Source organism: Lynx rufus, unplaced genomic scaffold, assembly GCF_022079265.1.
Source record: "Lynx rufus isolate CCGP_SWC_20201006 ecotype Redwood Valley unplaced genomic scaffold, mLynRuf1.p SCAF_4, whole genome shotgun sequence".
NCBI classification, from domain to species: domain Eukaryota; kingdom Metazoa; phylum Chordata; class Mammalia; order Carnivora; family Felidae; genus Lynx; species Lynx rufus.
The window spans coordinates 22,566,840-22,590,921 of record NW_025814856.1 but is presented as its reverse complement, the minus strand read 5'-3'; the positions used below and the strand labels follow the sequence as shown (position 1 = coordinate 22,590,921).

General features: G+C 41.1%; 1 protein-coding gene across 1 annotated transcript in view; it reads right to left on the bottom strand.

Moving 5' to 3' along the window:
• The window catches only part of CACNA2D3 (calcium voltage-gated channel auxiliary subunit alpha2delta 3), an 857,341-nt gene that overhangs the window by 236,908 nt on the left and 596,351 nt on the right, over positions 1-24,082 (bottom strand). The window contains exon 14 of the mRNA XM_047096680.1: positions 358-375. Within this exon, the coding sequence (XP_046952636.1) occupies positions 358-375 (18 nt within the window). The remainder of the gene's footprint in view (positions 1-357; positions 376-24,082) is intronic.

Genomic DNA, 24,082 nt, shown 5'->3' with positions numbered 1-24,082 from the left:
ACATTAGCTGTATCCCTAGGAAAGTACCTCAGGGAAGAACTGGAATACTATGTTTGGAGGAGTGTGCTAAACTTACTCTTGACCTATTGTTTGAGAATTCTTAGCAAAATGGTTGGGCATAGAGTTGCCCCCAAACCACTGGCCACGAGAGGGTTCTCTGATGGGACTAACTTGGCAGGGAGCCAGTGGACCGATGAGTCTGTCGGCCTTTCTGCTCCTGCCCAGCTTCAGGCTTTTGAAGTTGGAAGAGGAAAACCATTTCACTGGTCATGAACAGAACCGAATGCACAAAATCATGAAGACATGCACAGTTCGTGAGTTCTGGGGATGACTGCAATGTGATGGAAAAGAGTTTACCTTTTGTGCCTGAGGGAGCTGAAAAATAACGGGAGAACAAAACAAAAAGAAAAACAAGAAAAAAGCAATCATTACATACAAAGTCAAGATTAACTGTAAAACTTCATTTGGTTGCCATTGGAAAATGGAAAAACGAATATTGGGAGAAAAATAGGGAAATAAAACTAAAACCAAGTCATTTTCCCAAATTAAGCTACGGTGCTGATTATTTGACCTGCTATCTGAATCTGTAGTATCAACAGATAATCTGTGAGCACAAGCTTTGGGAGTCGTCATACTCAGGAAGTGAGTTTGGCAACTTCCTGCAACGCTAGAACTGAGGTTCTTCTGTTCAGTGGCCCCAAACACACATTTCTAAGACCCAGCTCCTTCTTCCTGTGCACCAGTGGTTCCCTAGTGGTGAAGGACTGTTTGGAGACATTTGTGATTGTCAAAGCCAGGGAGAGGGGAGGGAGCCAGAGCTATTGGCCTCTAGTGGGTAGAGACCAGGGATGCTATTAAACATCTTACAATGCACAGGGCAGTCCCCACAACAAAGAATTATCCAGCCCGCATGTCAATTGTGCCAAAGTTGAGAAACCCTTCCCCATGTAAAGGTAAGACAGCTAGAAGCATGTTCTGTTTTTAAAGTCAAATTTTCTTGCTTTGTAACACATTAACTGTTCCCTTTATTGGTGGTTAAGGAAGCAGGCACAAGGATTTGTGCATTTGAAGTAAAGCTAATATTCTAAGAACAACGAAAAGGCAGTCAGTCAACCCATAAAATAAGACATAATAGCTTTCCCAATGGTACAGGCAAGAAACTGAAATTATAGATATGTGGAAAAAGATGAACATTTACAAGACATACTTGTCTACTTTTCAACATTGAGACCATTAGGCTGTGGTTTAATGCCACCAGATTTGTGACTGCCATTAGAGTATGCAGTGTTTTGAAAAGCATTTTTCTAATCTGAAATGGAAATAACATTATCCATGTATTAAATATTGAATCTAGGAGTTACATCGTTTTCAAGACTTCCTTCTCATCATAGAGCCTAACATTTATTGTGTGTGAACTTGTCACCAGGCACTGTGTTAAACATTTTATTTGCATTATCCCACAAATCAAAGTGTCCCAATACTAGGTACCCTTATTATCCCCATTTTACAGATAAAAACAAAATGGAAAATAGAGGGTAAGTCATAATACACTGTCCCACAGATAATAAATTGTAGAGCTGTGCTAACTTTAGAATGTGTAACCCAACGCACACAGTAAAGGCCACACTCGCTAGGAAATGAGATGGCCAACTTTTCTCTCTGTCTCTACAGAGTTTATAACATTGGAAGTGCTAGAAGATTCAAGATAACTAAACCACACATCCTAGGGTCCCGTTTGAACCTTTTGTCCTTCCCATTCATTCTGCCCTGGAAAGAATGCTTTCTCTTCATATGCACTAAGACGAGGGCTTCCTACGGCCCTGTGCCAGCGGATGGAACCCAGCAAAGGACAGAGGGATAGACCCATACCAACAAGATGCCTTGTGTCTCAGAGACATCTCCAGAGCGACTTGGAAAATGTCCATAACTCTCCAACACTCATTTTTCAAGTAATTTTATCCCCAAAGGTCTCCCAATTTAAGAAAACAGGAATAGCATAAGCATGCTTTTTTGATTCTTTCCTCCTGGTTATGGTGACCGCTATTGAAAAAGGAAGCTCGTGAGTTCCTCCAGTGTTTCTTAGGGGTTCAGAAAATAGGTATCAAGTGGTGAGAAATTAAGCTGAAAATGAGGAATCACTTCAAGTAAAGTCTCTGAAATATTAAACATTTTTTCATATGACGGAAAAGAAACCTTGGAGACGTGAACATTAAGGGAATGATAAATGCATGTTTCCTTAGGAAAGCATTTGTGTTGAATCACAGCTTGTCATATGAAATGCACGGGGGGCCCTGAGGATTACAAATGTTTGATGAACTGAAAAATAAATACCAAGGTTCAGTCCTGCACAAACTGCTGGACCTGACAGGCCTCTGAAAGGAGAGCTACCCTTTCTCTCTCTCTTTCGGGAAGCTTTGTCCCAGTCAAGCAGGAAACACCTCTTTTTGACTCACCCATTTAAGCACATGGGAAGGAAAATGAGAGACTAGGCCTTTGTGGTGATGTCCTCAGTTTAAGACTGTCCTCAAACTCTCCACAAAACATATATTTTCCTCAAGAAATAACTCATGAAAACAAAGAGCCACTTTCCTATCGGAGCCTTAAAGGAACAGAAATTACAGCTTGCAGTGCCCTCAACAGGTTGCACCTCTGAGAAGGAGCTTCAGAACAGAACACAACAAATTCAGATCAGATTAGCAACAGTCACAGATGCTACTACTTGGGAGCCGGCTCTCCTGACGGCACATCATGCACCCAACAGTCACAAACGGTATACACAACCCTGAGCTGGGAGCCTGACCAGCTGGACACTGGGGCCTCTGGCTGGAGTCTTGAAGCACGTGCCTTCCAGCCTTTGGCCAGATGCTTGTCTGTTAAAAGGGATGGTGGAAGGAGGGCTGGGAAGTGGGCCAAATCTTGGATGGCCAATAGGTTCTGTCTTGAGAGCCAAGACTGACTGATTAGTAATGGCTGTCTGGAGAGCCGTGTTGAGAAGGATTCTGAAGTTATGTCTGAGTTTTGCTGGAAAGAATGTAAGAGCCAAATGGCAATGTCCTTTGTGGGCTAAAAATTAAGGAATGGCAAACCATATCCCCGGACACGATGATCTCTCAAGGTCCCACAGCACTTTTTTCTTTGTAATTCTGAGCACATCTATGATTTATTTGTACATAATCTATTTGTTTAATGTCTCTCCCCGCTGGGTCACAAACACCATGAAGGCATGAGGGTATTGATCCTATATGTAAATCCTTATTATGTTTTCTATGCTGTGCCTATAACCGGTGTTCGCCTTGTTAAAGAAGGTAATGTGTTACTAGGGTATACCGAAGGCAGATGCTAGGGAGAGAGAATTGGGGTAACTGCCTTGGATCCACACGAGCCCCACAAACACACCAAGTTGATAATCAAAGTTGACAGCTTTCAATAGAAAAAGAGATATCTCTGCCAGAAGGGTAGACGTGAACACTCGGATTCCCATATGCCTGACATGGATGCCTGTATACGTGCGGGCTGTCTTCCTGGTCCACGATACATGTAAAACCAGGCTGGGAATTTCTCATCATCATGTGGCCTGAGGTGAGGCAATCTCTCTTTTGCAAAAGCCACCTTGTTAGGCATTGTCAACCAGGCTCTGTGTCTCTGGATCTGTTTCTTCACTTAGTACATAAGGGTTTGCATGGGCAGCTTCAGGTTCCCTCCAGGCTAAACAACCCCAAGCTGTATGATTCTGTATCTAACCACACACACCCTCAAGCCACTTTTTAAAAGGAAGGGCAGAGAAAGAAGTATGCTCTAGGCTCACACATTCCTAGAGAAAAGCTTGGTGCAGGATGCATCCATAGGACACTTGGTATTTGAATGTGGGAAAACTGAGAAAGTGTCATTCAAAAGAGAATGAAGGAGAGGGAAGGTGATGACGATGAAGGTGGCAGTAATAATAGAATAAGCCACTCTTTAGTGGATACTCTCAGTGGACCAGGTACTTGGTTAAGTGCTTTTTATCTTGAGCAATGTTGGTCCTCACAGCGGACCTCCGGGTTAGCTAGTAGTATCATCTTCGGTTTAGAGATGAGAAAACAGATAATATTTAGAAGGGCTAAGTACTTTGCCAAGGTCACCCAACCAGGAAATGCTTGAGCTGGTGGTCAAAGTCAAGTTTCTCTGCAGCCCTGCCTCTGCTTTAGCCATCAGGCTCAAAGTGCTTCTTCTCATGTAGACAAAGGGTATCAGCACTAACCCAAGCTCTTGAAGGACTTAGGGACTTCTCAGGCCATTCCATCTGGGCATCTCCCATACTGGAAAGCGGGAGGAGAAATTCCAGCACCACCCTTATGGGAGAGCCTGGATGGAGACAGAGAATCCAGCTTACCATATTTCTCAGCATGTGGTGCATGATATACCATGAGCATAGATACTTACCATACCCTCTCCTGTCGCAGACATTTACGCTTGTTCTTGCCTCATCCTGGGACTCTCCCTCATACCCCTCCCTGCTTGCCTACTTGTCTGGTCAGTTGTCATTACCTCAAAGAAGCTCCGTCTGACCTCTTGCATCATATGTCCTCGTCACACATAATACCACATGCCTCCCATTTGCAGTACAGTTACTTACAGTAACTGCCACTCTGCCCTTCTGTTTTGGTAACAGCAACCAAACATTTAGCCAGAGTCAGCTAAATGACCCTGTAAGAGCTTGGTGTGGCTAAGTGATTCAATCATGGTCAATGAGATATCCATGGATATGACTTTTCCAGATAGTGTCCTTAAAACGACTCCTTCCATCCTGCTGCCAGTAAGACAGATGTGATGGCTGGTACTCTAGCAGTTATTATGGACTATGAGGTTATCTTGAGGATGGAAACCACCCATTAGGATGGTGCGGACAGCAGTAATGACAGGCAATTATAACAGCTATAGCAAGCTATCCATCATTCTAAGTGCTTCAGCTATATTAATTTATTGAAAACTCACAGGAACCTTTTTGGGTTGGTTCTATTATTTCCCCAGTTTTGTAGATGATGAAACTACAAGGTCACATGGCCAGAGAGCAGCAAAGACAGGATTTGAGAAGGGAGACCAGTTCAAAGGACAGCGGACAATCCAGGTAAAAAAAAAAAAAAATAATGGAGAACTGAATCAGGGTGCTAGTGGTGGAGGTGGCAGTTGTCTGACCCTAGATCTATCTGAAAGTAGAAATGATGGAGACAGAAATGAGAATATAAAAGAAGAGGGGCACCTGGGTGGCTCAGTCAGTTGAGCGTCTGACTCTTGATCTCAGTTCAGGTCATATCTTGAGGTTTGTGGGATCGAGCCCCACACTGGACTCTGTGCTGACAGTGCAGAGCCTGCTTGGGATCGTCTCTCTCTCTTTCTCTCTCTCTCTCCCATCCCCTGCTCTCTCTCTCTCTCAAAATAAATAAACAAACTTAATTTTTTTTTTTAAAAAGGAGGGACATCAAGGGTGCATCCAAGGGTTTTTGGTTCAGGGAAATGCAAAAATGGAAGATCCATTTACTGAAAGGAAAAAGACAAAAGGAGGAGCATCTATGAGGGAAGCTTTCCAGATTAACAATTTTAGGATGTCTCCTAGATTTGCAGGCAGAAGTAGAGGCTGGGCAGCATGGTCACTGACAGTATGCTGATGAGGTCACTGACAGAGTGACTGCAGATAAAAGAGAGCTTGTGTTGGGGACAGAATCAGGAGCATCCCACCAGGTAGAGGTCTGGGAGCCAAAGGGAGCCAGTGAAAAGAGTGAGGGGTAAGGAGCCAGGGGGCAGGCAGGAGATTGGAGAGGACTGGGAGTCCCTGAAGCTACATAAAGGTGCTTCAAAGCGAGACAGTTCCTCCACCATGGCAATGGAGTGTTTTTGTTTTTACTTTCCTCATTCCCTTCATTTCTATCTCAGAGTCTGCACAGAGTCATGGGGCAACGGAGGGGATGTGCATCCATCACTCCCACTCAACGAAGTTCCAGCGTTGAATGGACTCCTTTTTAAAAATAAAACTCCAATTAAAGATCTATTGATCAAAACAACACATTTCACTATGAAATATGTAAAGACCAAATGAGAAACAAAGTATTTTCCTGCCAACTGTGTAAAACAAAAAAAGCCTGGCTTACATATGTTTCTTCCATTTGTAAAACTGGCCTTTTGCCTCAGGCTTATGAATGAATGATAAATCCCTGCTAGCTGCAAAGGTTCCTTGTGTTCGTTTATTTCTCTTGTGCGTGTTTGCATTTAAAATCTTCCATTCTTCTTCATTAAGCAATGTGGATAAAGATCCCTATTCCTCTTATATATCAGAGGAAGCTCCGCTAATTGGCTCAAACTCCAAAACCCACATACCAAGGAGGGAAGGTCTCTGATGAGCTAAGTAAGATCTGGTGGTGTAGTTCCTGTCCCACATCCATCCACTCTGCCACCCCACACCGAGTCACCACTGTTCTCATCCATCTCTTCACTTTGACTCCTCCCCAGGCCCGTGTCTATACTGCATCGAAAATAGTCGAAAAGTATAAACCTGGTACTTTGCCAGCCCTGTTGTCCACACCTCACTTGCCTCAAAGCCTTTGTGTGGCTATTTTCTCTGAATGGCTGATGCTCTTGTCCCCTGTCCATGTCAGTTCCCTGACCACCCCCCAACAAACCTGGCCTCACCAATTCCTACCTATCTGTCAGATTTCAGCTCTGGTGGCACCTCCTCTGACTGAAGTCCCTATCTTAACCAAGTGTCTTGCTATGACATCATATTGTTGATTCCTGTCTTAGCATGTATCACCTTCTGTAATCTTCTTGTTTACTTTTTAATTGCCTCTCCACATGAGAATTTAAGATCCATTCAGGGGCCATATTCATTGTTTTGTCACCAGGGACTACACCTGTACTGTATGTGGCCCTTGCTACTAATTCAGTACATGTTTGTTGGAGGGGTAGAAGAAGGAGAAAAGGAAGGAAGGAAGAAGGAAGGAAGGAAGGGAGGAAGGAAGGAAGGAAGGAAGGAAGGAAGGAAGGAAGACAAGGAAAGGAAATTTAATGGAAGGGAATGGAAGGAAAGGGAAGGGCAGAGAAGGGAAGGTGGTGAAAGGAAAGGAAAGGAAAGGAAAGGAAAGGAAAGGAAAGGAAAGGAAAGGAAAGGAAGGAGAAAGAGAGGGAAGGAGGAAGGAAAGAAAGGAAAGAAGGAAAGAAAGGGTAGGGGGACAGGAAGAAAAGAGAGCTGAATAAAGGAAGCAGGAATGAAGGAAGAAGGAGGGAGAGCATTAGAGTCTGATAGGCCAGGTTTCAAATCCTACCTCTACCACTTAGTAGCCACAAGGACATGGACAGAAATATATTATCTCTGAGTTCCAGATTTCTCACCTATAATACTGTAATAATAACATCATTGCAAGGGATTAACGTGAGGATTAGGTAAGAAAATGCTGAGAACCTACAACAGCCACTGGCCCACAATAGTTGTCATTTTTACCCCTTGACCTGGTAACCTCTGGAGTTTTCAGAGTTGGCCCAACCTTACAATGTGTGAGAGATTATACCAATAACCAAGTACCTCATGGTCCACAAATGAGCCCACAGACCTGAAATCACAATCTCCCTCAGTGCTTTATATGAAGTGTTATATGAAGTTATACGAAGAAGTGATAAGGCCTGGATAAGGTGTCTTAGGTGTGTGACTCTTAACAATGGATGTATGTCTCTTTGTTCTCAGTAGGAGCCCCTTCCTTTTGTAGTAGTCCCCATTCTCTGGGTAAGGCTCTGCACGAAGCCCTGTCATGTGGACAGTACCAACCAATTAATCACTCTACTCTGGCCATAGCAACTGGCTCGGAGTGGACATGTGATCTAAACTAATCTAGTGAGGACTTTTATAGAAGTAATCAATAATTACATCCTGCTCCCCATTTCTCTCGTCTTCCCTTTCCTCTCTTCACTAGAGTGTGAGAGGACACACCTCTGGGACCAGTGCACCAAATGGGGCTGAAGAGTAAAGTCTATGGAAGGTGTGAAGTTATAGGGACAGAACTTAGTGCCACCGGTGTCATTTGAGCCCATGCCCATCCATGGGAGTTAGTTTTCTAGTGGCTCCCTGCTTAGTAGGAGGTATGGGGACATCCTGAGTGAACTGAGTTCTCATTATTCCCATAGATACTTGCAGCTGGTCACTTCTAGTATACACCATAGCTGCTCACAACTAGATTTTACTTATACAAATCAAGGGAGTCATCAAAATATTTCTGGATTGTTTGTTCAACTTCAAAAATACTCGGGAGCAATTTCCTCAAAAGATTTCCAATGACATATGTGAAATTTCCTTTCAAAATTACAGGGCATCATATTTTGGTCTTATGAAAATGTCAATTAAGTCAGAAGACAAAAGGTGGCTTTTTGTGTCCTCGTCCTGCTCCACAGAATCTCCTCCCCGCTTGGCACCCTGTTACTCATCTACAATCCCTTATTGAGGCCACCCCTCCAGCCTCATGGCTTTGACTAATCCCTCCTCAAGGTGGTGATGATAGGGGAGGAGGAGGAGGGAAGAAGGAGAGCAGTGATGGAAGTAGACAACCCTGCAGAGTGGAGGGCAAGACTAAAAAGAGGGCTAATAAAAGAAAATAAATATAACTGCTTTTTCCACCTTAAAATCATTCAAGTCCCTATTGGAATTTTTGCTTCATGTTCTACAAGTCCTTTAAGCCCTGTTAGAAAGAGTCATTTGGAAGAATGGTTCTCTATTCCAAATTTTCTTGCTTTTATCAGTTTGAGTGTTATCTGACCATCTACAACTTAATGATTTCTCAAGTTCTAATTTGGGGTATAGATGAAACTTGAACTTATTTTTCAAACAGTGTGTTTAAAAGCAAGACAAACATGGACAGAAAGACCTTTCTATGCAACACATTTGCTTTTTTAAAGGGTTTCGTTAGAACAAAAGTCATATAAGCATGTTCCTTGTAGAAAATCAGATATCAAAAGAGAGGTAAAAGGAGACATTTAAGGCCACTTATGATGCTAACATCCATTATTTCCCTTGCATCCGTTGTTATTCTTAGTCAACATTATTTTAAATGACTACACGGTATTCCATTATTTGAACAGATGATAAATTACTGATTGGTTTCCTTAATATTGGCTACCTAGGCTGTATTCTCTTTGTCACTAATGCAAATGACTGCAATAAACATCCTTGTAGTAAAACTGTTACACACACTATCAACTTTTAAAGGAGTTGAATTATTAGTTAAAGGGCATTGCATATTTCAGTCCATGTACTTTCAAGAATGTTGTTCTAATTTACACTCGGAGCAGGATTCTCTCTTTCCAATATCCATTTCACCACCACTAAGCCAATTCTAGGTGTTATCATCTTAAAAAAATCTTCCAGTAGTTTTTAAAGGTTAGATTATAGGGATGAACTTTTTCCATAGTCCAAATGAGTTAAAGACAGAGAGGATATTCAACTTTAAAATTCCTGAATGGCCAAAGGGCTAGCTCTGTTGCGGGTCTCCAGAGAACACTGCACTGCTTACTGCAGACTAGCACCTTCAGGTTATTTAGTAGAAAAGAAGTGGATTGATAACTAAAGGTCAGATTTTTCAAACTTAATTTTGGATCCAAAAAATCTGGTGTTTTTGTTGCAGCAGTAGACCCTTGCCTACATGAAAGGCAAGACTGCATAAATTATTCACTTGATGGCAGACATTTTTGGGGGACGCTGGAAAATGTGGATTATTAATGGGCAGACCAGAACAATTCTCACATTACATATAGCTAAGGACTATCAGCTGGGGGAAAGCCCCAGACATTTTGCTTGTTATAATGTTCTAAAAATTCTCACAATAAGAAGTCATTTCTCATCAGACTTGAACTCTGCATTGTATCGGAAAAATAAGTTTCCAATTAAAATTGTCATTCCTCAGCCTTATTTTGTGTGGTCATCTTGCTGAAAAATTATCTGGAGTTCTGGCAGTGTGGGGGAGCCCAAGGTCTTGCTGGTTTCCTGTGAGAACATGGGTTGGTAGAATCAAAAGGAAATTTGGCAAAGTACAGATAAAACCACCACCATGATGCATTTGTATTTCCTGTTTGAAAACCACATTGGTTCACATGGCAGTCCAGGGATCCATGTAGATTAAGGAGGATCTGATAGGGAAGGAAGCTCGTTTCTGCAGCATTCACTTTGGAAATATCTGAACAGGATGCAAACCAACTCAGACCTTCTCCTGAACTCCCACCCTACCAGTGTCACTTTTCAACATTGTGACTGCTTCCAGTTGGATGCTCTAAGCTGCTGGTTTTAATTAAAACTTAATTTGCAAAAATGTTTCATAATTTATGCATGTCATATAACTCCTCTGAGACTATGAACTTGGAGCCAACTCAGGGCCATATAAGGAGACGTTGTACTGAGAAGGTTGTGGGAGGAAAGGGATGTAGGAGGAGAAGTACCAACAGGGGTGCAACAGAGGAAGGTACTGATACTTTCTTTCAGCTTCCCATCACCTGGATCTGCAGCCACCTGGGAGAGACATGGGTCTTGACGTCTGGAAGCAGAGAGCCCATTTGGCAGGTCATAGACTTAGAGAATCTGAAGGGTCAGCAGTGGCCAGAACAGTCCTCCAAGGAAGGTCTTACCAGGGGAGATGATGAGCCAAAGAACTTGAAACCCTCCAAAAGAGACGAATGGGTTTCCACCCTCTCCACAAAAGGAGACACTGAAAACCCACAGAGGAAAAGTAACGAAAACTCAAGAGTCTGCAGTGAAGCCATTACTTCACTCAACAGATGTCTTCCAAGAGAGAATTTGCAGGGATCTGCCAAACTGTTGAACCACAAAGAAATCTGTAGAGCAACTTAACTAGATATATTAGGCCTCCAAGAAAGATGACCAGAAAGACCCTCCCCTCAATACACATCCTTTGTTAATTATAAAGTGAAGGACTCTCCAGTCACTCTCCACGTCTACTGTGGAAAAAAATATATATACATATACAGAATTTAACACAGAAAAAATCAAAGGGGACAGAAATGAAAGTACACATGTATTCTGCACACTTACAAAGAATGGTCCACCGTGTCAGTACTATAGTCTTTAGTGGCCAACATGATAAGCAATACATTTCACTGATCTCTAACTCTAGCTGTAACTCAAAGGTCCTTCCATTTCCTGCTGCCTATGAAAAACATTATTACCTATCAAGCAAAAGCAAGAGACTATATAGTTTCTCTATCAAGCTTGCATCTCACAGATGTGAACACATTAAATAAACATTTAAGAAAGAGTAAAGGTGTGAGCTGTGGGTGACAGATAATCCTCTGTTGGTGTTCTCAGTTAGGGGATCCTTCAGGAAACTCCCCACTCGGTGATTCCAGCCTGTGAAAAGTCTGTGATTCTAGTTTATGAGTTCTTTTCTGTGAAAACATCTACAAGCATTTCCTTCTCTTACATGTTGTTTTCACCTTGGCCCGTTAGTGAATGTATTTATGTTCACCTGGAAAGAGGAAGAACTGCCAAAGCCATGTGTTGAATGATACTAGTTCTCTTTGTGCATCTGGGCACTTTGCAAGTCAAGACTGGATACTATTTACTAACAATGAGAACTTGCACATGCTGAGTGGGCGCTTACTCTAAGCCAGGCCAGGAGTTAAGGGCTCTGAATGCGTCCTCATGAGAAATTCTCCCACAACTCTAGGGGCTAGATATAGCCATTTACATTCCAAAGACAGGAAAAGGAAGACTGACTCCAAACCTTGTTTTTTGACCCAATAGGATAAACAAGTCACATAATCCAATTAGTCTTCTTCTAAAAGCTTAGAATAATCTATTGATGGATAATGAAAGGAATACAATATAAAAATAAAAATTAAGTGGTCTGCTTGGCAGTAGAACAGAAGGGAGCTTTGTCCTCCACTCACGCCTGCTGACACACTGACTCCCATAGTACTTCAGGCTGATATTGGTTATGTCTAGGAAGAAGGAGACCTATTAATATGCTGCAACTGCTGACCTCTCAAAATACATTTTGCTCCTCACCCCCCAAATCTGGTGTTTGGCGATCTTTAAGTACTTTTTGCCAAACACATGTTCCTACAATTTGGAAGTCCGTGTGTATTTACAGTGGAATTTTTCTCATGGTCTTTATTAGCTTATAATTAAATCATAAAACAGAGTAACTCTTATCAAATATCTTTACTTCCTAGTGCCTTTTTTTGTTATTATAGGATTTTCTTTCTCTTAGTTAAGAAAGTCAGGTCTTACCACTGACACTTGGGCCCAAATCTCAAAGAGGCTAATAATGTACTTCTGAAGTTCACATTTTTTTAAGTTTATTTATTTATTTTGAGAGAGAGAGAAAGAGAGAGAGTGGGAAAGGGGCAGACAGAGAGGGAGACAGAGAATTCCAAGCAGGTTCCGCACTGTCAGTGCAGAGCCCAGTGCAGGGCTCGAACACATGAATTGCGAGATTGTGACCTGAGCCAGAGTCAGACACTTAATCAACTGAGCCACCCAGGTGCCCCTGAATTTAGTATTTAAAAGCAAGAGGAATCCAAATGTTAAAAGCTGAGCTACGATGTTGTCATTTATATTGAACTCGTAAGTTAGGTAACGTGATTAAGGAACAAAAAAAGCAGCATAAATAAAATAAAGAGGACTATCAGGGCGCCTGGGTGGCTCAGTCAGTTGAGCACCTGACTTCAGCTCTGGTCATGATCTTATGGTCCATGAGCTCAGCCCCGTGTCAGGCTCTGCACTGACAGCTGGAGCCTGCTTCAGATTTTCTGTGTCCCTCTCTCTCTCTCTCTGCCTCTCCTCTGCTCTCTTTCTCTCTCTCTAAAAAATAAACATAAATAAAAAACCTCAAGCAAGAGAAACACACACAAAAAACCGATACTAAACCAAGGCACAGTATAATAAATTTGTTGAAACCAATCAGAACAACAAAATCTTAAAATTAACCAAAAAATAAATTTACATATGTATAGTACAAAGATAAGAATTATCACTGGCTTCTCACCAGAAACAACAAAAGTCAGATAATAACAGATCCACTGGTTTAAACTACTGTAATAAAAAAAAAGTACATTTAAAATTCTATATCCAGTGAAAATATCCCTCCAAAATAAGGTGAAGTAAAACATTTCAGACAAAAAAAAAAAGGAGAAAATTCACTGTCAGCAGACTTGCACTTTAGAAAAGATTTTTTAAAAAGTTCTTCAGGCTGAAGGAAAATGATTCCAGATGGAAGCTTGATTCTATGCAAAAGAATAAATAGGACCAGAAATGGAAAATATGTGGATAAACATGAGATTCTTTTCCTCACTTTTAAATTAACTATTTTAAGCAAAATAAAAACAATGTATTGTGTGGGGTTTATAATATATGTGGGAGTAAAAAGTATGATAATAAAAGCACATAGAATGGAAGGAGGGCATGGGAATATACTGTTGCAAGTTGCTTCCATTATGAGAAAGGGAGACTGTGAAAAGTTGAAGACGCAAATTGTTACATTAGAGCAACCACTCAAAAGACACAACTAAGGGGTACAGCTTAGCTAACAGGCAGATAATGGAGATAAAGTAGTCAGGGGCAACCAACCTCTCATACAATCAGAAATCCACATATAACTTTTGACTACCCAGAATCTTAAATATAAATAGGGTACTGTTGGCTGAAAGCCTTACCAATAACATAAACAGTTGACTGACACATATTTTGTATTATATATATATATACATATATATACCTATAATATGTATTATATATATATATATATATATATACATATATATACAATGTTCTTTATTCTTATAATAAAGCAAGCTAGAGAAAAGAAAATGTTATTAAGAAAATCATCAGGGAGAGAAAATACATTTATAGTACTGTACTATACTGTATTTATTGGAAAAAATCTGCATATAAGTAGACCTATACAGGGGCGCCTGGGTGACTCAGTCGGTTAAGCGTCTGACTTCAGCCCGGGTCACGATCTCGCGGTCCGTGAGTTCGAGCCCCGCGTCGGGCTCTGGGCTGATGGCTCAGAGCCTGGAGCCTGCTTCTGATTCTGTGTCTCCCTCTCTCTCTGCCCCTCCCCTGTTCATGCTCTGTCTCTCTCTGTCTCAAAAATAAATAAACGTTAAAAAAAAAATTAAAAAAAAAAAAGTAGACCTATACAGTTCAAACCCATGTTGTTCAAGGGTTAAGTATATATATATTATCTATATTTATGTGTACACATACGTACACCTATAAATACATATAATACATACACTTATTTATGACAATATGGTAGATTTAAATGAAAAGAAAAATAAGAGAACAGATTAGATACCTATTTGTAACAACATAGGTAGACTTGAAACTAAACAATAGAAATAATTACTTTAAATGTAAATGGATCAAATACACCATTTAAAAAGTAAAGATTGTTAGACTGGATAGAAAGAAAAGGAGATCAAACTATATTTTGCCTACAAAATATGCCTTGTAAGTTAAAAAAATGTAGATTAAAGGTAAAAAATAAATGGCAATATATATACCACAATATATAAATAAAACAATATAAAGCAATAATCACAGAAAGTTGAATGGCTATATTAATATCAAACAAAATAGTCTTTAAGATGAGGAATACTATAAGAGATAATAAAAATATTCATAATAATAAATTGGTCAATTCATCAAGAAGACATAATGTGTTCTCCTCATAACAGAGCTTCAAAATACATGATGCAACAATTGACAGAATCAAAAACTGAAACATATGAATTTAGAATTTTCACTAGTGATTTCAACAATCCTCTCAGCAATTCATAAAACAGTCAGAAAGCCCATGAAGATATAAAAGACATGAACAACATTATCAACCAATTTCACCCAATTATTATTTCTAGAACAAGATGCACAACAATTGTAACATACATGTTCTTTTCAGGTACAAATATGAAATATCCACTGAGAAAGTCCATATGCTGGGCTATAAAACAAGTGTCAGGAAACAAAATTATTGAAATAATAGGATACATTCCCTGAGCACAAGAGAATCAAAATAGAAATCAGTAACAATAATGCATCCAGTAAAATCTGGAGGTATTTGGAAAATAATACACTTCTAAATAACCCATGAGTCACAAAATCCTTTCATCACAAGAAATATTAGAAAATATTTTGAACTGAATAAAAACAGAAATGCAACTATCAAAAGCTGTGAGATGTGGCTAAAGTAACTCTTAGAAAGGAATATATGGCTTCAAATGCTTACAATAGAAAAGGAGAAAAGTTTAATATCAATAGTCAAAGCTTTACCTTAAGAAACTAGACAAAAAGCAAATTAAACACCACATAATCAGAGGAAAATAAAGAAATAAACAATAAGAACAAAAAACAATGCAACAGAAAATAGGTAAACAAAAAGAGTAAAATTGGTGAAACCAAAGGCTGGTTCTTTGAAAATAACCCCCAAAATTGAAAAATATATAACTAGACTGAACAAATTTCCAATATCAGGAATGAAAGAGGTGCTGTCACCATAGATCCTAAATACATTAAAGGTACAAGAGAGTATTGTGAACAGCCTTATGGTAATAAATTCAACAACTTACATGAAAACAAATGAGCAAAACTGATATAAGAAATCTAAAAAATCTAAAAATTGCTAAATCTATAAAAGAAAATGAATTTGGAATTAAGACATTCCCCACAAAGAGAGCTCCAGGCCCAAATGGTTTCATTAGTGTCTGTAACAATATTCAAGGAAAAACAGAGCAATCTTACACAAGCTTTTTTGTAAGATAAAGAAATACTTCTCAAATCATTTTTTAGGTGGTCATTGTCAAAACTTGACAAATTACAAAAATAAAAATCAGGGGCGCCTGTGTGGCGCAGTCAGTTCAGCATCCAACTTCAGCCAGGTCACGATCTCGCGGTCCGGGAGTTCGAGTCCCGCGTCAGGCTCTGGGCTGATGGCTCAGAGCCTGGAGCCTGTTTCCGATTCTGTGTCTCCCTCTCTCTCTGCCCCTCCCCCGTTCATGCTCTGTCTCTCTCTGACCCAAAAATAAATAAACGTTGAAAAAAAAAATTTAAAAAAATAAATAAATAAATAAATAAATAAAATAAAAATCACCACCACCACACTACAAACTGATATCCTTTGTGAACATAAAAGCAAAAATCCAGCAATATATAAAAAGAAGAGAAAAATCATGACTGGAAGTGCTTCTCACAGGAAGGCAAAGTTATTATGATATTCTTACAACTGATATCAATCGGTATAATTTGCCACATATAGAAGATTGCATTTGCCAAAGCAGACCATAATAAATATCTCCCATGCAATACTCTACTTACAGTAAATTTTTAAAAATTTAAATCCAAGTTAGTTAACATATAGTATAATAATGATTTCAGGAATAGAATTTAGTGATTCATCACTTACATATAACACCCAGGGCTCATCCCAAGTATCCTCCTTAATGCCCATCGCCCATCCAGCCCATCCCCCACCCAACACCGCACCACTAACCCTCAGTTTGTTCTCTGTGTTTAAGAGTCTCTTATGGTTTGTCTCCGTCTCTATTTTTATCTTATTTTTGTTTCCCTTCCCCCATGTTCATCTGTTTTGTTTCTAAAATTCCACATACGAGTGAAATCATATATTTGTCTTTCTCCAACTGACTTATTTCACTTAGCATAATTCACTCTAGTTCCATCCATGTTGTTGTAAATGGTATGATTTCAATTTTTTCACTGCTGAGTAATATTCCATTGTTGTGTATATACCACATCTTCTTTATTCATTCATCAGTCGATGCACATTTGGGCTCTTTCCATACTTTGGCTATTGTCAATAGTGTTCCTATAAATATTGGAGTGCATGGGGCCCATTGAATAAGCATTTTTTTTTTGTATCCTTTGGATAAATACCTAGTGGTGGTTGCTAGGTCATAGCTGGGTCATAGGGTAGTTCTATTTTTAATTTTTTGAGGAACATCCATACTGTTTTCCAAACAGTATAATGTTGGCACTCCTATAAAGTCTACGTCCCCACCCCTTTGTGACTGCCTCAATAGACAGTACGGGGGAAATGGTACCATGTGACTTCCATGGTTAGATTATAAATATGCACTTCTGCCGTGCTCTGGAAATCCAGGCACCATGTTGTGTGGAAGCTCAAACTAGCCCACACAAAGCGATCACATGGAAAGACAATGTAGGTGTGGCTAGTAGAAGTATCTGGCAGACAGCTCATCTAAGGTCCTAGTCAATAGCCAATATTAACCACCTGACATGTAAATAAAGATGCTTCCATGTGATCTAGTTCCCAGCCACTGAGTTACCCTTGTGGTTGAGTCTTCGTAGTGTGAGGACCCCAGATATTGTGGAGTAGTGGTGAGTCAGCCTTGATGTTCCCTAGCCAGATTCCTGCCACACCATTATGTTCCAGGGTGTTTACTAAGCAACAGGAGTAATAGAAAGTAAGTACCACAATCCCTGTTTTACAAAAGACGAAACTTCACCTCATGAGAGTGACCTGAACAAGCTAGTGTGGGTGGTAAGTGGCAAAGCAACCCAAAGACACTGCATGCAACTGATCTAGACAAAAGGAGGTCTGAGTGTGGTACCACCTCATTTACCAGGGTTGTAGAACAGGGCTAGAAGAGGCTTTGGTGCCATCTTCACAAAACCACGATCTGTCCCCAGTAACTCCTCTTCTCTTAGGAAGACATCTGAGGTCAGCGTTTGGTATGCATGGGTCATGCAGTGAAAACCAACTCACTATTAAACCTTTAGCAAAGATATATCCCCAGTGTCTACATTTTCAAAGCTCAAGTAGCTCAATCAGCCATGAATTCTGGGCATTTATACAAGAGTTGGTTGAAACACGAGCTTAAGGAACTCTTGCCAAACAGCTGCAAAGAGTACAGGAAGTAGAGGAATAAAACCTGTTACAGTCTTGGCTCGCACTGCAGAGCAGCACAGGAGATATCAGGGGGTGAACCAGCAAATATTCATGATAACAGGGCAAATATAATTGATTCATTTCCTTCCTAGAAAGATGACTGAACTCAGGACGGTTGAGATGGGTTGGCATTTTCTATTTTCTGTTGCCCTCTCCTCTGTTCCTCCCCCACCCGGGGAGTCTTTTTCCCATTTATACAAACATCAGTCTTATTATCCACAGAGATACAAGTCCTCTAGCCCAGATCTGAACAAAATCTCCACACTGCAGAAAAGTAGCAGGATCTGCTTAGATTCATAAGGCTGTTAGATCTAGAAGGGAGCTGGACCAAATCGCTGCCTTTTGCCTGAACAAAATCCATCCCTTCTTTGGTAATAGCACTTTGATTGGCCTATGAGACAGACCATCCCCTATTCTCAGGCCTGGTGGTGAGACTGGGGCTGACTCCCTGCTTCCTGCAATCCAAGGGTAGACATGTGACTCACGCCTGTCCAATCAGAATGCTCCATCCTGATGCCCACTGTGACTGGTTCAGGCATGTGGTTGAAGCCTCGAAGAGTCAGCACCTGAGCCTTAGCTAGAACTCAGAAGAAAGAGATGATTTTCTTCTGGGGACAAGGGGCTCCACTAGTAGGATGTGAAGGAGCTACTGGTGACCGTCTTGATATCACAAGGTGAAGGGATCTCACCTGAGAATAAAGCCACACAGAGGAAAACAGCCAAGAGACGGCAAGAGGCAGATTTCTAAGAACATTTGGGCACCTAAGAGCCAGTGATGTCTGAAGAGATTACACACTGACTCTTCAGTTTTATGACGGAGTAGACCCTCCTCAATCATACAAGTCTGGCTGAGCTGGATTTCTGTCACAGCCAAAGAGACCTGTTTCGCTATGACAGCATATTATCAATTATCGACACCAGCGTTTCACGAAGTCAGCTCTGTGGAGCCCCCAAATTCTGTGAACCAGAGAGTGATCAACAGGGGCTTTTGACCCCAGTTTTGTGAAAGCTGCTGTTTTTTTACATGTGATGGATGTGATGATTTCATTTAAACAAAAGAGTTTTGCTAATTAAGAGTAAAAAAAAAAAAGCTATTCAAGTTCAACCACCTTATTTTAGCGGTCTGAAAGACCTGAGTGGCTTTTACAAAGCAGTTTGTGACAAAAGCATGCCTGGTCTCTACTGATCCACTCAGTTCACCTCGCATTATCCCCTTATACAAGACACCACTTGTATCAGCTTTGGGTCTTGTTTCTGGGGTGGAAGCCTATCTGTGGCTTTCAGGTACTTCACCCGGGCATGTAGGAGGGCCTCACACGGACTTCTGGCATCGGGTTACCTGCACAACCCTGAATGCAGAGCTCCATACTGGCCATACCCAGGTGCCACGCTTGTCAGAGTGTATCATGGATCACAGATTCTCAGGGAACTAACCAGTAAAGGAAAGAGAGTCCCATCCTGAAATCTTGGTAGGCTTCTGTCACTATGGTGGAAGAGCCTCTTTAAGTACAGTGAATGGTGTCACCTCCAAAAGCACCAAGCAGGTGCGGTGTTTTTGTAGTTTTAAAGATCACGGTATGGGACAGCTTTGATCAGAACCATCCTCTTTGACTTCTGCTGGGCTCGTGAGGAAGTCCTGCCCGTTTGCCAGGGAACAAACCTATTTTTGTACCCACTGCCTGTCAGAGTAAAGGGCAGAACTTCTTTTCAGTGTTCTAAAATAGTGGTTTGGTTTTTGAAAAGGCTTTTGGAATCTATCATCTTTAAAATTAAAAAAAAAAAAAAGCAAAATCTGGTCACTTTTGAGACAAATTAATTAAGTCCCATCTGTCTCAATGTGGCTGCCCTCTATTTTGAAGTGGAAAGAAAGAGAGAGGATCCAAACTGGCAATAATGTCCTTTTAATTGAATAAACCAACACTTTTCTCATTCTAATGAGCATAAACTGCTTACAGAAAAGATTTTATTTAAATTACCCAGAGTGATTACTTTAAATGCACAGTTTGGTTAAAAGCTACAGTCATAAATAATTAATTTTTCTTTTTAAAAGAATTATGTAAATTTAAGCCATGAGGCTAAAAATGGAAAGTGTCTAATCACATGTGAATTGCACTTGTATTTCTCTTCTTTGCCACTTCGTCACTATGATTCTGTCTTCCCACCTGCTCTGAATAGAAACAATGGCTGTCCTCACTCACCATGGTCCAGGGTAGTTCTCATACCTTCTGCCAGTTCTTCATATTCCTATTAAACACTGAGTGAGATCAAGAAATGGGTGAGAATAGCTTTGTGTCATGGCCCAGATAATGCCACATGCACATGAACATTAGTAAATTCGTGGTGATGGAGGGAAAATTGAATCAAGTGATCGGGACGTGTTTCCTGAGCATCTATCCTGTGCAGGAATTCTGCTGAGTAGAGCACAGAGGAGTAAACTCCTCTTTGAGGAACTCCATAGACTATCCGTAACAGAAGGTGAAATAAAGGCTAAATAAAGGATAAAGACCAGACAGTAAAATCTTCAAATGCCCAGGGGCAGTGACCAGTTAACAGTGCACAGAGAGAAACACCACAGAAACTAGGACCTTGGGCTTCAGGTGAGGGTTTTCAGATCAGACAGTCTGAGATTCCATAATCCCTTTCACCTTGTGACAGCAACAGACACCTCTGAGCACAGCCAAGAAAGAGAAGCCCTGTCCAGATGATGGGCTGTGGCCACAGTTCTGCAGGACACAGAGAGCACTGCCAGCTCTCTGTGGCAATGAGCGCACAGTGGCAGGCTCTATAGGTGCAAGCCTGGGGGACATGAAGGGTGAGCCCTACCTAAGTGCAGAGAGACTGAGATGGGTTCTGCTATTCTAGCTGCAGGAGTTCTTGTGCACAGGAAAGAAGGTGCCAGAGGCTTCCATAATTTGAAGAAGACGGAAGTGGATCCTGGAGGGCAGGAGGTGAAGGGGGCAAAGCAAAATTGTGAATGGCACAGTCAGGCAAAAGGCATTTTCAGCCTCTAGCAGAATATTCCCTTAATTTCATTTGGCCATCAGCTACGTTTACAGTATTGAAATGCAAACCTCTAGGTGGTATGTGCACGCTATGGGTCACTGTAGTCCCCCCACCCCCACCCCAACCACTCCTTTTTTATACCCAGAGTTCTCCATGCGTATTTCACCAGCCAGGTCCCTCTAAATATTTACATTGTGCCCCTGGATGATAAACAACATGTGGATGTTCCATTGTCAGCCCACAGTAGCAGCAGGCAATCCTGCTTTGGCTGCCACAAAACCTGCCGGTGGGGGGTGGTGGGGGGAGGCCATTTCCCAAGGAAGGATGCTACATCAGTCATCCCTACAACACCCCAGCAGGGAAGAACCTATCTTTATCCCTTTTGTATATGATGAAACTGGAAACACAGAAGGAAGGGTTAAGCAAACAGTCCCAGATGACACATCTAAGCGACAGAGGGCATTCGAACCCAGACCCGCTAGCTCCAGCGCTCTGTTCTTAACCGGCATGAGACACCCCTCCAGCCTCTGTAAGTGGTACAAATACCTTATTAGGAAGGGAAGTGAAAACATTCCTCACTCTCAAAGAAGTTGGACTCCTTCTCCAAAAACTCCATATTGCAATTTTTGGGGGAGAACATAGTGGGTCGATGTCAAAATGCAGAGGGATAGACACATGGTCTGCCTGCCTTCACTTCTCAGCCGGACAGAACTCTTGAGCCCTAGCTCCATTCACTTTAGATGGGACTCAAATTGGCTTCACTGAATGTGGCCATAATCCACTTTTGGTTTAGAGGAGCTTTAGAGAAAGCTCTAACAGCTCGTATAGCTAGAACTAAATAGCAATTTAATGAGTAATGAGTAAATGAATCAGAGGCACAGATTAAATTTCCATCCAAATAACCATAGGTTTCTCAGTTAAGGGGAGAAAGCATGCTTAGCAAAACAGTTTGACTTTGGCCATGGCCATGTGGATTTTCACAGTCTGCTTGCTGAATATGGTAGTGCATACAGATGTGGGAGAACATGGACCTCGGATGTGCTCACAAACCTCCTTCAAAACCAAGCATAGGATAACTTTACAGTGTCAGGAATCACCACATGGTTATCAGAAAGGAATTCCAATATCACACCACTCTTTTTTTTTTTTTTAATTGTTTTGTATTTCTTTTTTGAGACAGAGACAGAGAGCAAGCTGGGGAGGGGCAGAGAGAGAGAGAGAGAGAGAGAGAGAGAGAGAGAGAGAGAGAGAGAGAAACAGAGAGAGTCAGAGAGACAGAGAGACAGAGAGAGACAGACAGACAGACAGACAAACACACAAAATCTGAAGCATGCTCCGGGCTCCAAGCTGTCAGCCCGGATCCCAGTGCAGGGCTTGAACTCACAAACTGTGAGATCATGACTTGAGCCAAAGTCGGACGCTTAACTGACTGAGCCACCCAGGCGCCCCAATATCTCACCACTATTAACTGTACATAGAGAGCAACCCAAGGGTCTTTAGGCACAAGGTAAGTGTCTTCATGCTCACAGAACTCACTGGTTTTACCTTAAAACATTCACATTCTACCACAGAAAGGACAGTTGTTTTTTGCTTTGTTGGTTTTGTTTTTGTTTTTTAAACAAATACCGCTAAGGGATATTTGGAAAATTATTCATGGTTTCAATGCCTCTGTCTCATCATCTGCAAATGGAGATAACAATAACACCTATCTTGTAAGACGGTTATATGATCCTATGTAATGATAGATTTAATTTTATATTTAAATACATTATTAATGTTACATTATTTAGAGATAATGTGACATAGAGCTATGTGTCAAGCTTTTTGAAGTATGCCTGGCCAATGGTGAGCATTCAATAAATGTGGATGTATTTATTATCATTATTTTGGGTTGCTCAATCAGTACTGCATGCACCTAGGCATGTTTTTCTTCATTTAACAAAGTTTATTGGGGTGCCTGGGTGGCTCAGTCAGTTAGGCATCTGACTTAGACTCAGGTCATGATCTCACAGTTCATGAGTTCGAGCCCCACGTTGGGCTCTGTGCTGACAGCTCAGAGCCTGGAGCCTGCTTTGGATTCTGTGTCTGCCTCTCTCTCTGAACCTTCTCTGCTCGTGCTCTGTCTCCCTCTCTCTCAAGAATAAATAAACATTAAAACAACAACAACAACAAAGCTTATTAAATGTCTTCTACATACCAGATACTAAGAACTGATTGAGAAGTCTTTTAGCACTAAATATCTGGAAATACTTGCTGGGGGTAAATTCAATGTACTGAGTCAGTAGTGCAATGGCTATTGTAATGTAAATATTTTTAATATCCATAGTATCACTGCCTTAATTTTGTATTACATATTATAGTTTATATAGCATCTGGGCCTACAATATAGGGAAACTGAGGTCTAGGAGAAGGAAGTGATTCACATTGGGCACATGGCCAACGAAGGGCAGAGCGAAGATTAGATGTTAGTCTTTAAACTCTAATTCAGTGATCTCTTTCCCAATAGCCTTTCAGTTGTCGAGAGCTTCAGAAATTCTGGGGGGGGGGGGTGACACAGTGTTGAGAAGGACAAAGGTCAGTTCCTCAGTATCCCTACACTTCCCATTCCTTCTGACTTGGGGAATTTCAAAAGTGATTTTTTGAGACACCACTGACTGGTTCCCCCGATGGATACTAAGAATAAGGCAGTCACTACAGAGACATTAGGAGTCTTGAGGGCACTACAGTGTCTGGGCACTGTGACAGATGTTCCCCCACATGTAGACACTGAGTACTTGAGGACGTGGGACCTTCCTAAGCAATCAGGGAAGGAGTATCTGGGTTTAAAGCCCATATGGAGATTCAGCCAACCATAGTCACCTCAGCAGATTGAGAAGTGGTTCATGATGACTCATTGTTGAGTAGCAGCCTTCTTTAAGATCATAAAAGCCCAATGCTGGTAGGATCCTCAAAGCTCTTATGACCCACAGCTATGTCATGATTGACACATCAGATCAGATGGTTAAAGGATTAAAGAAAATATGGAGCCAGAGAATCCAGCAGAATGCCCATTAATAAGGAAGTTCACAGCAACTGCAGTAACAGCGCTGGGGACAGACCAGTCTAAAGTGGTCGTGATCTGAAGC